This window comes from Somniosus microcephalus, chromosome 5 (genome assembly GCF_052327205.1).
Source record: "Somniosus microcephalus isolate GS21.2 chromosome 5, FLI_Smic_1.0, whole genome shotgun sequence".
Lineage (NCBI taxonomy): Eukaryota > Metazoa > Chordata > Chondrichthyes > Squaliformes > Somniosidae > Somniosus > Somniosus microcephalus.
Genome location: NC_140991.1, coordinates 193,049,236 through 193,067,705, shown reverse-complemented (window position 1 = coordinate 193,067,705; position 18,470 = coordinate 193,049,236). Strand labels below are relative to the sequence as shown.

At 45.4% G+C, this 18,470-nt stretch overlaps 1 protein-coding gene across 1 annotated transcript in view; it reads right to left on the bottom strand.

The window, feature by feature from the left end:
* Positions 1-18,470, bottom strand: part of LOC147117497 (ubiquitin-conjugating enzyme E2 E2) — a 554,464-nt gene that overhangs the window by 508,393 nt on the left and 27,601 nt on the right. Inside the window, exon 3 of the mRNA XM_085988520.1 lies at positions 15,548-15,598. Coding sequence (XP_085844646.1) covers positions 15,548-15,598 — 51 coding nt within the window. The remainder of the gene's footprint in view (positions 1-15,547; positions 15,599-18,470) is intronic.

Genomic DNA, 18,470 nt, shown 5'->3' with positions numbered 1-18,470 from the left:
GATTGTAGCCACGGTTTTCTAAAACCCCTTGTAATGCTTAACAATCAGTGCTCAATTTGTAAAATAATAATGCAAAGCCAAAGATTTTATTAGTGCAAGTTCCATTTTCTTCTTTGCTCTTTTCTGAATTTATTTCTCCAGTTTGGAAAAAGCCCGAATTATTCAGTAGATTAGTAGGATTAGAGAGTGATCTTGAAAGGGTTTTGGCACAGGTGCATGGGTTCAAATACATTATTGGTACTTTTATGATTTTTATTTAGGAGGAGGAGCAAATATCTAAAAGGTATCCAGCCTTTGGAAAGCAAGAATAAAAAGGGTTGATTCTTCGATCCTGCGTACCAGCAGAAGCCGCATTTGAAGGGAACACAGGTTGAAGATAGAACTACAACACTCATTTCTGTGACCTGGACTTCCTTCAAATCTGTGGCTCACTGTTGGGAGCACAAGACAGTAGAATCACACCTGAAATGTGGCAAAAGTAACTACTATGCAAGATGGTGTAAATCACAGCACAAACAAATGCAAATACACACGATGGAAGAAAAGTAGTCTGAAGAATTTCTTGTGTAGGTATTCAGTACAAATTAAGCAAATGAGAACAATACAGTACTATCAATAGTAGTGAAATAGTTATGCAATTTAAATTGTATAAAGCAGCATAAGCGAATATCAAATGTAAGCAAGGTTATAAAACAATACAGCATAGATCTAGAATGTAAGCAAGTTTGAGCACAGAGCTTGTTGACAGGGCTTGGTGAACCCAATTGGAGTGGATTGCAACAGAGTGGGAGAATTTGGTGACAGCAGGAATTCGGTGGAGAGGAGGAAGTCCTTTGAAACGTCTAACTGAAAAGGAGGCATGGAGCCACAGAATCCAAGGACTCCAATTTAATAAGCCCGAGAGCGGACCTGTGAGAGAGCGAGAGGAGTGGCCAGAGATAAAGGTAGGCCCGAGAGCCCGGAGCCCAGAGGGAGCGCAAGCATCAGGAAGCAAGGTTAAAAAAAAACTGAAGTGACGTCAGCACAAGGGAAGAAGCTGATTGGTGAGTAGCTGGTGATTTTTTTTTAAGTCTTGTGTTTATTTCTGTTAAGATAGTTATAGCCTATTAAATAGAGGCATCACAGGGCACCTCAGTCCCGTGGAATGCACATCTTATGCCATGTGGGAACTCCGGGACGCTTCCCGTGTCCTGGACAACCACAAGTGCAGGAAGTGTCGTCAGCTGGAGGAAATCGAGCTCCGGGTTTCGGAGCTTGAGCAGCAGCTGGCGTCACTGTGAGGCTGAGAGCTACGTGGATAGCACGTTTCAGGAGGTGGTCACCTTGCAGCTTGAGAGTGTGCAGGTAGAGAGGGAATGAGTAACCATCAGACAGACAAGGAGGACCAGGCAGGTAGTGCAGGAGTCCCCTGAGTGCATCTCACTCTCTAACCAGTATTCAGGACACTGGGGAGTACAGCCAGAGCCAAGTCCATGGCACCACGGGTGGCTCAGCTGTACAGGGGGGAAGGAGGAAGATCGGGAAAGCAATAGTGATAGAAGATTCAATAGTTAGGGGAACAGAAAGGCGTTTCTGCAGCCGTAGACATGATTCCAGGATGGTATGTTGCCTCCCTGTTGCCAGGGTCAAGGATGTCACTGAGCGGCTGCAGAACATTCTGAGATGGGAGGGTGAACAGCCAGAGGTCGTGGTCCATATCGGTATCAATGACATAGGTAGAAAGAGGGATGAGTCCTGCCAGCAGATTTTAAGGAGCTGGAAAGAGATTAAGCAGCGGCAGCAGCGAGAGGATGAAGAGCGGCCCGAGAGCAGAGCTGAATTAAATCATTGGCAGCAGCAAGAGAATAAAGAGCAGCCTGAGAGCGGACCTGAATTAAAGCAGCGGCAGCAGCAGTGGCGAGAGGATAAAGAGCAGCCCGAGAGCGGAGCTGAATTAAAGCAGCGGCAGCAGCAGTGGCAAGAGGATAAAGAGCAGCCCGAGAGCGGAGCTGAATTAAAGCAGCGGCAGCGGCGAGGCTCCGATTCAAAAACAACAACAAAGAGTGACGTCACAGGAGAGCAGGTAGGTGATTGGTTAGTGAGTATTACAGCTCTTTTTTGCTCTCTAAGTTAGGGAAGGGGGTTAAATTAAGTGCTGAGAAACTGTAACTTGCTAGTACTTATTAAATTAATAACTTAAACTAAATAAAATAATCAAAGGATAAACCTAAAATATCGATTGAATAAAATCTTTTACTAATTGATTAATAAATAAAACAAGGTTTGAGATGGCAGGGCAGGTAGTGTGTCGTAACTGCAGCATGTGAGAGTCTGTGGAGAGCATCACGATCCCGAGCCACCACATCTGCAGTAAGTGTCCGCAACTCGAGGAACTTCGGCTCAGAATTGTTGAGCTGGAGTATGAGCTGCAGACATTGCGATGCATCAGGGAGGGGGAGAGCTACCTGGACACTGTGTTCCAGGAGGCAGTCACACCCTTTAGGTTAAGTAGTACTTTAGAGTTTGTCAGTGGTCAGGGACTGGAGGGTGTGACTGCGAGTCAGGAAGGTATGGGGACCCAGGGTGTAGTGATGGAGGAGCCTCAGCCCTGGACCTTGTCCAACAGGTACAAGGTACTTTCTACCTGTATGGATGAGGAAAAGGACTGCAGGGAGGATGGGCAAACTGACCACAGCACTGTGGTACAGGGGGCCATCCAAGTGGGGGGAGAAGGAAGGAATGTGGTAGTAGCAGGAGACAGTATAGTCAGGTGGATAGATACTGTTCTCTACAGCCTCGAAAGAGAGTCCCAAAGGCTGTGTTGCCTGCCAGGGTTACCCCTCGCGGCTGGAGAAGAACTTGGAGTTGGAGGGGGAGGATCCAGTTGTTGTGGTCCATGTAGGAACCAACAACATAGGTAGAACTAAGAATGAGGTTCTGCTGAGGGAGTTGGAGGAGCTAGGGTCTAAATTAATAAGCAGAACCACAAGGGCAATAATCTCTGGATTGCTACCTGAGCCACGCGCAAATTGGCATAGGGTCAAGCAGATCAGAGAGTTAAATGCGTGGCTCAAAGAGTGGTGTGTGAAAAAGGGGTTTCAATTCATGGGGCACTGGCACCAGTACTGGGAAAAGAGGGAGCTGTTCCGTTGAGATGGGCTGCACTTAAACCGGGCTGGGACCAGCATCCTGGCAAATAGAATAACTAGGGCTGTAAATAGGGCTTTAAATAAAAAAGTGGGGGGAGGGGTCAGGTGTGGGGAAATTTAGAAATCTAAAGAGAAAGATCAAGGCAATAGAGCAGTGTAGCGATTTGGGTAAAAATAAGCAGCATGTGACAGGAAGGGACAAAGGGGGAAAAATTCAGTTGGTTTGCGCCTCCCGTTAGCGCCTTAAGGGGGCGCTAATGGGGCGCAAAGCAATTAGCGCCCGTGCGCGGCGATGTTTGCGCCGCTCACGAAATTAACTAGACATTTTGCGGCGGCGCTAAACACTACCACCACGATCTCCTGCACTGGCAGATTGTGACATCAGTGAAGTGTGCAACGCCCCAGTAGCGGCCCGGACTGGATATTGAGTGGCGCCCCCTGCCTTACCGCCTGCCGCTAGCAACAACAGGTTGAGGGGAGCATTTTGCAGTCAGGAAGGGACTGGAGGAGCGCTATTTAAAGGCGACCACTTCCTGCCTTTTTTTGTTGGTAACATTTTTGCACCACGCATTCTGAGAGAGAGCGAGAGAGACTTCTGGAGAGATTCAATGCTGTGTGAAGGAGTTTTGGGTACTGAGCAGCACTTTGCAGGTTCATTTTGATTTGCCCTTCCTTGTATCGATTTAGAAGAGGCTGTGGGGGCTGCACTCTGAGCTCTTTCCCTGGGTCTCTCCATTGTTCTTTCCAGCAGATTTGATGTACAGGTCTCTCCAGGCCGAGATTCAAGGCTGCAATGAGCAGGATGTGGATGGAGAGCAAGATCAACCCTCCCCTTCAAGAACTGGCCGGCGCCATTGTGTCTGTGTTCCATTGCTGACTGACATCACATGAGCTTCGCCAGCACTCTGAAGTAGCGCCTCGCTCCTCGGCCTTTGCGCCTTAAGGCAGGTGTGAAGCGCCTGATTTAGTGCTCCAATCACCTCCAGGGGCGATAAAAGCCAAGTTTGCAGTAATCTTTGCGCCCGGCCGATAATTGCGCCCCAAATGGGGCGATACTGAATTTCTCCCCCAGCGAGTTTAATGGTAGCAGTGCAGCAGAGAATAAGGTCAAAGCAGGGAATAATGGTAAAACATTTAAATTAAAGGTTCTTTATCTGAATGCATGAAGCATTCGTAACAAGATAGATGAACTAGTGGCACAAATAGAGATAAATGGGTTTGATCTAATAGCCATTACAGAGACATGGTTGCAAGGTGGCCAAGGTTGGGAACTAAATGTTCCAGGGTACTTGAAGTTTCGAAAAGACAGGCAGAATGGAAAAGGAGGGGGCGTAGCCCTGACAATAAAGGATGACATAAGGACAGTAGCGAGAAAGGATCTCGGCTCGGAAGATCAGGAAGTAGAATCAGTATGGGTGGAGATAAGGAATAACAAGGGGCAGAAAACACTGGTAGGAGTAGTATATAGGCCCCCTAACAGTAGCTATACCAGTGGACAGAATATTAGGGACCAAAATGGTGACCTACGCAGAGGGCATGGCTGAGGTACTAAATAAGTACTTTGCATCTGCCTTTACCAAGGAAGAAGATGCTGCCAAAGTCATAGTGAAAGAGGAGGTAGTTGAGATACTGGATGGGATAAAAATTGATAAAGAGGAGGTACTTAAAGTAGATAAGTCAGCAGGACCAAATGGGATGCATGCTAGGATGCTGAGGGAAGTAAGGGTGGAAATTATGGAGGTACTGGCCATAACCTTCCAATCTTCCTTGGATACGGGGCTGCTGCCAGAGGACTGGAGAATTGCAAATGTTACACCATTGTTCAAAAAAGGGTGGAAGGATAAACCCAGTAACTACAGGCCAATCTAACCTCAGTAGTGGGAAAGCTTTACTAAATGATAATCCGGGACAAAATTAACAGTCACTTGGACAAGTGTGGATTAATTAAGGAAAGCCAGCACAGGTTTGTTAAAGGCAAATTGTGTTTTAACTAACTTGATTGAGTTTTTTTTGATGAGGTAACAGAGAGGGTTGATGAGGGCAATGCGGTTGACATGGTGTGCATGGACTTCCAAAAGGCATTTGATAAAGTGCCACATAATATGCTTGACAGCAAAGTTGAAGCCCATGGAATAAAAGGGACAGTGGCAGCATGGATATGAAATTGGCTAAATGACAGTAGTGGTGAACCCCTCAGGGGTCAGTACTAGGACCACTGCTTTTCTTGATATATATTAATGACTCTTGGACTTGGGTGTACAGGGCACAATTTCAAAATTTGCAAATGACACAAAACTTGGAAGTATAGTGAACAATGAGGATAGTGATAGAATTCAAGAGGACATAGGCAGGCTGGTGGAATGGGCGGACACGTGGCAGATGAAATTTAACGCAGAAAAGTGCAAAGTGATAAATTTTGGTAGGAAGAACAAGGAGAAGCAATATAAACTAAAGGGTACAATTCTAAAGGGGGTTGAAGGTGGCAGGGCAGGTTGAGAAAGCAGTTAAAAAAGCACACGGGATCCTGGGCTCCATAAATGGAGGCATAGAGTACAAAAGCAAGGAAGTTATGTTGAACCTTTATAAAACATTGGTTCAGCCTCAACTAGAATATTGTGTCCAATTCTGGGCACTGCAGTTTAGGAAGGACGTGAAGGCCTTAGAGAAGGTGCAGAAAAGGTTTATGAGAATGGTTCCAGGGATAAAAGACTTTAGTTACATGGATAGACTGGAGAAGCTGGAGTTGTTCTCCTTAGAACAGAGAAGGTTGAGAGGAGATTTGATAGAGGTGCTCAAAATCATGAAGGGTCTAGACAGAGTAGATAGAGAGAAACTGTTCCCATTGGCGGAAGGGTTGAGAACCAGAGGACACAGATTTAAGGTGATTGGCAGAAGAACCAAAGGCGATATGAAGAAAAACTTTTTTATGCAGCGAGTGGTTATGATTTGGAATGCATTGCCTGAAAGGGTGGTGGAGGCAGATTCAATCGTGGCTTTCAAAAGGGAATTGGATAAGTACCTGAAGGAAAAAAACTTGGAGAGCTACGGAGAAAGGGCAGGGGAGTGGAACTAGCTGAAGTGCTCTTGCAGAGAGCCGGCATGGGCTCGACGGGCCGAATGGCCTCCTTCTGTGCTGTAACCATTCGATGATTCTATGATATCATGGTAACTTGGAAGCAGACATAGCAGTGATAAAAAGGTGTATTGGCAATGTCATATACAAGACTGATTATAAGTTGTATCTAAGAGGCTCAGCCACTTTTAGGCATGACCGTTTTTGAGAAACTCAATCTAGTGAAAAGGGGATTCGCAGTAAAGGATCAAATTGACACAGGAAACACTTATACAGAACACAACGGGTCAGAATTTACCATCAAAGTAACGGTGAACCAACGGTACTCACTGTTATTCAGGCGCAAATCGCACAACAACTTCAGGCAAGGGCAGATGCGTGGTTAAACACAAAAATCCGCTGTTAGCTTCGCGAAAACAGCATATTTTGTCTGACTCACCAATGAAATGCATTGAACACAGTGAAGTTCCTGTATTTGCGTGGCAGATTTGAACTAAACTCGCCACAGAAAAGTGAGAGCTTGTCCAATTCAGTCTAAGTACCCTTTTTAACAACGTGGTAAGTCTTAATTACTGCCAAACAACCTGCATTTTCAACTGGCATTGAAAATTAACTATTACAAGTGTGGAGTCTCATTCTTTCAGCTTTTAATTGTTGTTGGAGATTTTTTTTTTATTTAATTTTTTTTCCCTTTTTCTTCCTGTCTCTTTTTTCCTTTCTCTCTTAATCCAATCTTTCTTTCCGTGTATAATGCTTTCTGTAACTGATTTGACACTGAATTCACGATTCTAACTTACACCTCCTGGTTCAGACTGTGCTGTTCATTTCACAATACTTCAATCTGATTGGTTAAGGAGATACACAGTTGTTTGCCCAGTTCACACATATCCCAGATGCCCTGTAGAGGGCGCCATGCCATTTTGAGCTCCTACTTACGCCAGCTTCCAGTGCAGTTTCAAGGATTGGATTATTTGTTGGGGGAACCCCAGATCAGGATTTACCCAGTACTATAACTTACATAGAGAGAATACAATTTTAAATGGAACTTGATAGAAAAGAGTACTTAAGAGGTTGTAAAGAATATAGATGGACTAATGGAGTAAGAATTTTTTTTTAAGTAATTGTTGACAAAACGTGGTAAATTGCAAATTTGCTTGAACCTCAGACTTAAATAATGCAATTAATGTGAAACATTTCAAGCTTCAGATTTATGAGGAAATTATAGTACAAAATAATTTTCCAAGTTAGATGCATTCTCAAGTTTCCGGCACCAGAAATTGAATGAACCACTTACTAAGTTATGCACGTTCAATACTCCTTATGAGGTGTACAGATTTTTATGACTTCCTTTCTGCATTGGTTCTGCTCCAAAGTATATCGCAAGATCACTCTTACGATACATAAATACATTGATGGTGTTGACACATCAATAGATGATATAGTAGTGTGGGGTTTATCCAAAGAGGAACATGACATAGATTTTGGCGAGTATCTGAAGTTGCTAGAAGAGTCAACCTATTCATAAAGACATGTGTATCTGGAGTCACAGAGCTGACATTTGTTGGTGACATCATTAATAATGACGGCATTACATCTGACAAACATGCCACATCCATGGTACAAAAAAGACCTAAATCTGATCAATCATCTGGGTAAATTCATACCAGACTTTTTGGTAATAGTTTCATCTGTTAAAGCGTTATTAGAAAAGACTACTCAATCAAGCTGAAATCATGAACAGGGTGCAAGATGGCAAAATTTGAAGTTCTATGGTCCTGAAAGACTAATAAAACTTTCAGTTGATGCATTTACAGACAGGATTAGGGATTATGCTAGCAAAGGTATGGCAATCAGTGACAACCTGTTGCATATGCAGCATTTTGATTGATGCACGAGACAAATACATCAAGGTGGAACTGTTAAGCATTACATTTGCTTGTAAAAGGCTCGATTAATTTGTGTATGGACATACTGCTAGTGTCAAAGTGGACCACGCCTGTTAATTACTCTGCATGTGAAATTTTTGAATGATTGTCTTTTGGGAATACAAAAATGATGATCAAGCTACAGAGATATGGGGCTGAATTTTAATGAAGAAGGTGGGTTGGGAGCATGGTTGGGCTCAGAAGCGGTCGGGAAATGCTGGAGAACGTGGGGGGGGTGGGGGAATTGGAGGCCAAGACCAGCACGGAGGTGGGGGTTGGTGAGGGTCGGGGGCCGGAGGAGCCGGAGAGGGGGTTCGGGAATGAGCAGCAGCCGGATGAATAGGGGGAGGGCCAGAGGAGCGGGGAATTGGTGTCTGCGGAGGGGGTGGGGGTTTGTTGGCAATGACTGGGGGCCGGAGGCATATGGGGGGTGGGAGGTGGAGGGTGGAATCGGAGACCCGAGGTGGGGGGCGGGATAGAGAAATCAGAGGCCGGGGGCGGGGGGGAGGGGGAATCAGAGGCCTGGGGGGGAAGGGTCTTCAATCGCAGGGGATAGGTGAGGCAGGAACGCTCGATTCAGGAAATAAGTGTAAAGGCACTTACCTCCTGGACCAGCAGTCCTTGCCTTGCGTTAGCTGGTGGGTTTCACAAGGTCTGCAAAACCCGACCATCTAAAGTCAAATTCAAAATGGAGGTTAAACAACAATAACAACAACAACTTGTATTTATATAGTGCCTTTAATGTAGTAAAACGTCCTAAGGCGCTTCACAGGAGTATTACAAGACAAAAGAAAATTTGACACCGAGGCCACATAAGGAGAAATTAGGGCAGGTGACCAAAAGCTTGGTCAAAGAGTTAGGTTTTAAGGAGCGTCTTAAAGGAGGAAAGAGAGGTAGAGAGGCAGAGAGGTTTAGACAGGGATTTCCAGAGCTTAGGGCCAAGGCAACAGAAGGCACAGCCACCAATGGTTGAGCGATTATAATCAGGGATGTTCAAGACGGCAGAATTAGAGGAGCGCAGGTATCTCGGGGGGTTGTGGGGCTGCAGGAGATTACAGAGATAGGGCAGGGGTGAGGCCATGGAGGGATTTGAAAACAAGGATGAGAATTCTGAAATCGAGGCGTTGCTTAACCGGGTGCTAATGTAGTTCAGCAAGCACAGGGGTGATGGGTGAACGGGACTTGGTGCTAGTTAGGACACGGGCAGCCGAGTTTTGGATGACCTCAAGTTTACTTAGGGTAGAATGTGGGAGACCAGCTAGGAGTGCATTGGAATAGTCAAGTCTAGATGTAACAAAGGCATGGATGAGGGTTTCTGCAGCGGATGAGCTGAGGCAAGGGCGGAGACGGGCGATGCTACGGAGGTGGAAATAGGTGGTCTTAGTTATGCCGTGGATATGTGGTCGAAAGCGCATTTCAGGGCCAAATATGACACCAAGGTTGCGAACATTCTGGTTCAGCCTCAGACAGATGTTAGGGAGAGGGATGGAGTCAATGACTAGGGAACGGAGTTTGTGGCGGGGACCGAAAACAATGGCTTCAGTCTTCCAAATATTTAATTGGAGAAAATTTCTGCTCATCCAGAACTGGATGTTGGACAAACAGTCTGACAATGGAGGGATCGAGAGAAGTGGTGGCGAGGTAGAGCTGGGTGTCATCAGCGGTCATGTGGAAACTGACGTTGTGTTTTCGGATGATGTCGCCAAGGGGCAGCATGTAGAAGAGAAATAGGAGGGGGCCAAGGATAGATCCTTGGGGGACCCCAGAGGTAACGATGCGGGAGCGGGAAGAGAAGCCTTTGCAGGTGATTCTCTGGCTACATTTAGATAGATAAGAATGGAACCAGGCGAGTGCAGTCCCACCCAGCTGGATGACAATGGAGAGGCGTTGGAAAAGAATGGAGTGGTCAACCGTGTCAAAGGCTGCAGACAAGTCAAGAAGGACGAGGAGGGATAGTTTACCTTTATCACAGTCACAAAGGATGTCATTTGTGACTTTGATAAGAGCCATTTTGGTACGGTGACAGGGACGGAAACCTGATTGGAGGGATTCAAACATGGAGTTGTGGGAAAGATGGGCATCGATTTGGGAGGCGACAACACGCTCAAGGACTTTGGAGAGGAACGGGAAGTTGGAGATGGGGCGGTAGTTTGCAAGGACGGAGGAGTCAAGGGTTGGTTTTTTGAGGAGAGGGTTGATGATGGCAGATTTGAGGGAGAGGGGGACAGTACTTGAGGAGAGAGAACCGTTAACAATGTCAGCTAACATGGGAGCCAGAAAAGGAAGTTGGGTGGTCAGCAGTTTGGTGGAAATAGGGTCGAGGGAGCAGGAACTGGATCTCCTGGACAAGATGAACGCGGAGTGGTCATGAGGGGAGATTGGCGAGAAACTGAAGAAAGATGCGAGTTTAGGGCTAGGGCAGGGGGGAACCTTAGAGGAAGTTTGGCCCAGTGGGCTAGGGGAAGGAAGGGAAGTGGCAGGGGCAGCTGAACGGATGGTCTCAATCTTAGAGACAAAGAAGTTCTTGAGCTTCTCACACTTGGTGTCGGAGGTGAGGGTGGAGGAGACAGGGCAGAGGGATTTAAGAAGATGGTTAGCAGTGGAGAATAGAAGCCGGGGATTATCTTTGCATTCCAGAGTGATTCTGGAATAGTAACCAATTTTGGCAGACAAGAGCAGGACCCGATAGTGCTTTACGTGGTCCAGCCAGATCTGGCAGTGAATGGCTAAACCAGTTGTCCGCCATATCTGTTCAAGTCTGCGTCCCTTGGTTTTAAGGGAGTGAAGATGAGAGCCGTACCAGCCGTACCAGGGGAACGGCCAGTGTGAGAGAGGGTAATTGTGAGAGTAAGGGTGAGAGAGAGAATAAAGCAGAGGCTGCTAGCCTCATTACAATATTTTAATAGATGATCCGCCTCCTGTGAGCGGGTTGGCTGCCCGCCCCCCGTCCTGCCTCCATTAATACCGAAAGTGGGCGGTTTGGAGGTGGGTTCTGGTCAGGATTCAGATTTTTAACACTTTAACTTCCCACAAGACCCCAACCCATTCGTTTTTTTAGGTTAAAATTCCCCCCCCATGACTTAAGATTATCATGTACAATGCTTATGCAAAAGCTAATGAAAATGCTGATGAGGATAGTCAAACTTATATTGGCATGGTTATGATGGCTATGTCACTATCTCACCAGAATATGAAGTTAATCAAAACTGATAGAGAAAAGAATGAGACCTTTGCGATGAAAAATAGCCTCCCTCCAGATCATCATAAATAAAGCAAGAATACGCTCTAGAAATTCAAGAGTATTGGAACTATAGTAAGGAATTAAAAATAGTAAGTTTACAGAGAGACTAAGGGGACGATTTTCCCACCGGAGGTGGGATGGAGGCGGGTTTCAGTTTGGGTGGGTTTGAAACTCGCCTCCACTGATAGGTTTCAAAAATTTGTGATTTTCCCATGATTGGCCACTTGATTTCAGAGGTATGAGATGCCCTTGCTCAATTAGTGTTTTGGGACTGAAACTCGCCTCTGTTTACAGCACTTTTCCAGTCTGATTTTATGGCTTCTTGCTAATCTTGGCTCATTCCACAGCATTTCTGCATCTCCTGCACCACCTCCAACATCTTTTGAGAAACGGCTATGTCCAATTCCAAGGCAAGGGCCTACCCGAGGCTCTCGGATGAGGCGCTGCAAATGTTGTTGGCAGGGGTGACAGCTAGCATGGAGGTGCTCTTCCACTCATCTCGGAGGAAGAGGCCTGCCAAAGAAACCAAGGCTGTGTGGGTACAGCTGGCAAGGGAGATAACCTCCAGATCTGTGTGCAGATTGGGAGACTGTTTCTGTGTATTGATGAAATGCGATCCCTGTTGGAAAGCATTAAAATGATTTCAAGCCAAAATGTTGGCGTTATGCCATCTGTTCTTTCGCCTTAGGCAGCTCCACATTGCGGGCACTGCCACACTTGTGTTCTCAGGTTGGTGGCCTGAGTGAAAGGAGGCCAGAGAGTCATGTCCATTGTCAATGATGTCCTAGGATGGAGCCAAGGACATGTGCCAACTTAAGCAACCTATGCAAATCTGGCCATGATAAGTTCATCCCTTGCATCCCGGGCTCTGACCTCCTCCTCCTCCTCCTCCTCCTCCTCCTCCAGATCCTCCTCCTCCTCCTCCTCATCCTCATCTGAGGTCCATGCAGAAAGAAAACGAATGGTTCCCATGCTGCTTGTAGATGCCTCCTTTGGGGAAGCGCTCATTGCAAGCGGGGAGAGGGTCTTCCAAGGAGGTCCCACAGTTGATGGAGTCAAGTTGCAGCACCTCTGACTTTGGAAGGCCTTCTAAAAGTGCTCAGAGACCTTTTAAAGCCAAGGTCTGGCACCTGCAAGTAATCCTTGCTGCAATAAACGATGTCTTGTTAGACCTGCAGCAGTGAGGCCACCCACGAGTCAACCCGCCAGGTTTACCTGGCGTGGTTTAAGAGGTGCGTGGATCACACCGAAAAGCTGAAGAAAACACGAGGGCCTCTCAAAATAGGCTTAGAGAGGCCCTTAACGAGCATTTAAGGATGTTAAATAGTGCAATGGCCAGCTGGAGTCGGGAGCGTTTCCCGACTTCCAAAACCGGAACCGGCAAAATCCTACGGAAGCAGGTTGGAGGCGGGTTCCAAACCCAACCTCTTTGAATCTGATTTTCCTGTCTCGAAACCCGCCTCCTCCGATGTCAGAAAATCGCCCCCTAAGATTGTAACTCCAATAAGCTTACATAAAGAAATACTACAAAAGAGTCACGAGAGTCATATGGGCTTTGGGCAATGTAAAAAATGAACATGAGGTCATATATTGACCCAGAATAAATCAGAGCATTGCTTATGTGGTAACAACTTGCTCATCTTGCTTAAAATACAGACCAAACCAATAAGCAGAACCACTGAAACCTCACACAGTACCACATTAACCATACTAGAAAGTCGGTAGCAATTTATTTATATGGCATGGGAATTTGTGATTAAGAAGATGTAATCACGAGATTAAAGGCTTATAAGGGTGATTTTTTTTTCTTTTAATAACCCAGAGCAATAAAAACTAATTTATCCTTTAAAGACATGCTAACAGCCTACAGTTTCTAAATATAACTGTATTGATCATTATTAGTTTCAAGAAAAATAAGTTGATTACATTGCATGGTCACTAAGAATGGACACAAGTGAAAAATAATATCTGAACTATTTGGTTGTAAATACGTGCAAATGATCTTTTGGCAGAAAGAAGCAAGATGTAATGATACAATATGAGCGTTTACAGATGTTCCCTTATTTCATTAAGAGTCAATGCTTAATAGTCTGATGACATAATTTAGGGTCTATTTACACTGATATTACAATTGTAGTGTAAATGCAGCCTTTAAGACATTTCCTTGAAAAATCTGAGTTATCACTTATGATCACGGCTTTAAAGATAGAGTTTTTTTTAAGCAGCAGCAGAACTGCTGCAGTTTTAAAACTTGACAGTTATTTCTTTTCATTCAATTTTAGATTACAAAAAACCATAAAAACAAGTTCAAAAATTATTTTAATCTGCCACCACCCTTGATACCATGACTATTTCTATACTGTCCAACTGCCTAATCAACATCAAATTGTGGATAAGCCAGAACTTCTCCAGCTTAACATTAACAAGACCAAATCCATCCTGTTCAACTACCACCACTGATTCATATATTATTATAATAATCAAAGTGGTTAAGATTAATAATTTTCAAGGTCCAAAGCCTTGATTAATTAAAAACTGACTGTACAGCAAAAAAACTGTTTTCTGGCTTAATACTTAATATACAATGACAGCTATTTCCTGGTAATTAATTGTAGGTTATCACTCAATCGATTTACATTGATCATGTCAAAATTATTAACTTGCAATAACTCCCTGAAATGCACAGGCTGTCAATATCTGCTATGACATCTGCCACTAGCAGGAAAAAACAGAATAAAAGTGCAGTACACATAATTCAGATTATAAAAATTGAACATGTGGAAGTGATTTCAAAGTTGTAATAATCACAACCTCAGGCAGTTGTAAACCATTTAACCGTCACTCTCTGAAATGGTCTTGTATTGAATTACTGGAAGAAATTTATCAAGAAATATATTCTACACTTTTCAATTTTTCAATAAATTGTGAATCCAAACCATGAATCCAAAATGTAAAAAAACAACAGAAACGACTGTAATTACAGTTTCTATATTCCATGGTCAGTAGCTCCACAGGTTGCTTAGATTAAGCAAGGTATGATCTATTCAGCAAACACACCATTTTTCATGTGGAAATTTTCTGCTATTGGCAATAGAAATTATATACAAAAGTAAACCAATACACTTATTTTAACTTTTAATGGCTCCATTTTCATACTACAAACATATCCCTCCAGAAATCTAGTTTTCTAGACAGGGCAGAATGGTGATAGCAAAAAGTCAACAATCCACTTATGCAAAATTTAGAAGGGGTGCAATATTAAATTTTTACCAAACACCATATACTTGCTGTTGCCTAATGTTGCAGAATTCAGAAATGGTTCGCAAATACTCACTTTACAAATATTCAGATAATGTAATTTAAACTTCTGGGTGGAAGCATTAACATAATACTATTAAATGTGTGGAACCTACTTCAATGCACTTCCAAGGTATGAGGATCAATCAATAAGTGACAAAAATCTTAAATGCTTGCTAATCATTTTATCAACAAGTCAAAAATAGCACTCAGCTTTAATACAGGAATTATTGCTACTTTTGAAATATCAATTAAAAATGTACAGAAGCAACAGTTCTTGGTTATGTAAAGAAACAATGAAAGATATGTAGCACATCATATGCTATTACAAAAACTTCATGTTGAAAAATTAATCAAAATTTTAAAATGCAATTAAAATGTAACTGTAATATTTGAGAACCACATAAAAAGGCAAGCAAATAGCAAGACAGGCACTGAAACTGGCCAACAGCATAAACGTTTTCTAAACTAAGACTAATACGATTAGCACATGAATAGTCACAGCCAAATAGAACATTTCCTGAAACAATTGTAAATCAATGCTTTTTTGAACTTCAACAGCAAATGAAAGCCTCATTCTGAACCAACACCCTTTATGCTAATGAACAAAACTCAGTTTGTTTCATTATTCACAACTGCTGTTTTGATCAGCATCAATCATTTAATGAAAACGTGTAAATTACACAATTCTATACAGCAATCATACAACAGCTTCAATCTTCCTTATCTTTAACAGCTCATCTAATACCTCATAGTCTTGCATGTTGAGGGCAAAGAAGGAAAATGTCCTAGTGGAAACAATCCAGAAAAAGCATGTATTTTCTATAATAACCTGACCAATATTTTCCACATCACAACAGACAATGCATCCAACTGTTCTTACCTGCAGTTTGGAGGAGGATCCAATGTGATCTCTGCGAGTTCTTTCTGAATCCTACAGGGAAGCACATAAGAAAATCTGTTCAATAGAAATACACATTTTAGCAGGCCTTTGATCACAGATTTTCAAGTAATAGTTCTACCATTTTTTGTATAAAACACATACGGGGAAAAATTTGGTTGATTTGCGCCTCCCGTTAGTGCCCTCTAACGGGGCGCAAAGCAACTAGCGCCTGGGCGCGGCGGCGCCAACGCCTCCCGCAAAATTCAGCGGGTGGTTAGAGGCGGCAGTAACCGTTAGCACCATGCGCAGCGCCCCGCTTGCACCCCAGCTGCGATCTTCGGTAGCGCCCCCTGACTTACCGCCGGACGCTATCTCCGACGAGGTCGGGGGGCCTACCTGCGGCCGGGTCGGCACAAATTAAAGGGAAGGTGCCAGGCGGCCATTTTTGATGCTGGCCGCCTGCCAGCATCTGCCCGCTTTGCCGTCCCCAGCCTTCTGAGCAGCCCCCTCGTGGACTGCCAGCTGCGCACCGTGAGCCCAGCACTTCTCTTGAGTGCCGGGCTCTTTTGCCAGCACTCCGATCCCTGGTGACCCAGCTGGGCCCCAGGTCGCACTGCGCTAGGCCCCTCCCATTTAATAAGGGGAGGAAGGCCGGCAGTACTGTGGCACGACGTGCCGCAGCGCCACGTAGCTCCACGATATTCACTCACAGCGCCCCAAGAGGGAGGCAAGGCACTTCCAGTAGCGCCCCGCCTCCTTTTTGAGGCGCTACCGGTGAATTTCGGCCGCGGGGGCACTAACTTTTTCGGGGCACTAAAAATAGCGAAGTTAGCGTCCCAAAGGTGACGCAACCCAATTTCTCCCCCATAACATTTTGTTTAGTGAAAGGAATCGGAAAGACACGTGTGTTATGTGCAGGCATTTTACAAGAATAAAACATATAGGGCTGGATTGTGTCATTGGGGCGGGCTGGGGTCGTGTCATCTGCTTTTTGTGTTATCCACCCGATTCCAAATCGATGTGGGACATTGATGTGATTTTCACATAATTGGGCAATTGAGTTGCAGCGTGTGGGAACCCATGGCCCAATTAGTTTTTTCAGTCTGAAACTCGCCTCCGATGACGTCATCATTGCTGCGGCATTTAAGGTCTGCAAGAAGCCTTGCTTCTTCTGCAGACTGCCAACCTTTTGGCCTTTGCAGTGAGAGGGACCTGGAGGCAGAATGAGCAGCGGGAGACCTAAGTCTGCTCCCAGATTTGATGACGTCGCCCTGCAAGCTTTGGTGGAGGGAGCAAGAGCTAGTAAGGAGGTGCTCTTCCCTTCTTCAGGGAGGAAGAAGCCTCCCCAGCAGACGAAGGCTATGTGGATCCAGGTGGCCCAGGAGGTCAACTCGTTGTCGATGATCCGCAGAACCTGGCTTCAGTGCAGGAAGAGGTTTCATGACCTTCTGCGCATTGGAAAAGTGAGTATGACTTTCCCATCACCCTCAATCTGATCCCCATTGCCTCTCCTCACCAGCACTCAGCTTTAGCAACTTCTTCCTCCACATCCCACTTGACACTGACATCCCTGCACCCTTACCCATTCCCTCTCTCTCTGTGGTCACATTCACCTAACTATTCGACTACGCAGCCCTCACACTCCCTATCACTGTGATGCTATGAAAACAACTTACAAAACACAGGGAGGGCCCTTGGTCTTGCCAACTCACTCCATCTTTGTCTCCTTCTAACCATCAATGATACGGATTCTCTACACTCACTCCTTCATTCTCACTCAAACTCCACTTGTCTCCCTCATTGCAGGAAAAGAGAGCTCACAATAAGAGGGAAAGAGCGAGGACAGGAGGAGGGCCACCCTCAGGAACCCACCTCACCCCTTGGGAGGAGGCAGTCCTGGAGATCGTGGGACTCGAGAACGATGTGCAAGAGGGGGACGGACATACAGGTGCAACAGAGAAAGCTGGTGACAGAATAGTTTTTCATCTCTCTCATTGACATTGCATGAGTCGCTGATATGATTCTGAAGCTCTAACAGATGGACTTATGATCATCTGCAATATGCAATATGCATGTAAGTTTGTCCTCACATCTCTGACTCTCCTTTACTCCCCCACAGGACCATCGCAAGCACCTGTCCCCACTACCCAGGAGGAACAGTCTGAGCCTCCAGACTCCTCAGAGGAAGCTGCAACCTCTGAGGGCGCAGCGTCAGCAGAATTCAGCCAACCCAGCACCAGCGCAGACACTCACATCTCGGTGGGACCATCGCGAGATAGAGTAGTGTTGTCACCTGGTGTATCACAGCTCACAAGTGAGCACCAGCAGATTGTGGAGACAGGGACAGCAGTGGAGAGTCCTAGTCGGAGGGCGCAGGATTCTCCCAGCTCGGCTCAGCTGCATGTCGACCCTCTGCCTCTGGACCATCCAGAAGAACAGTGGTGCTGGAACTCCAGGAACAGGTGCAGGAGTCTCTGGCAGGTTTTGTCTCCAGGGTCGCTGCGAGTGTGGAGCAAATGGAGGAGTCCTCGCGAACATGAGCAGAGCCTTTGTGGAGTCATTGGCGCATGAACGCAGCACCACAGAAAGGATGGCAACCTCCGTGGAAAGGATGGCTACAGTAGACGAGAGGATGGCTACAGCCATGGAGGAGCTAAGTCGCCAGAGTGTAGAAAACATGGTGAGTGTTCAGAATAGACTGACATCTCTGGAGGAGCGATGGTCAGCTACTGAACAGAGAAACCAGACCTTCATGGAAGTCCTTCTGAGTAGGACTGCCAGTGCAGATATGGGTCCCCATGGCCCCCCTGATGTGCAGCAATGTGCTCTCAAGCTACTTGCAAGCACTGAGGTGGACCTGATCCACGAGAGGGGTGTTGGTGGCAGAGAACAAGGAAGTGGGGGCTCCTCTCCAAGCGCTCAC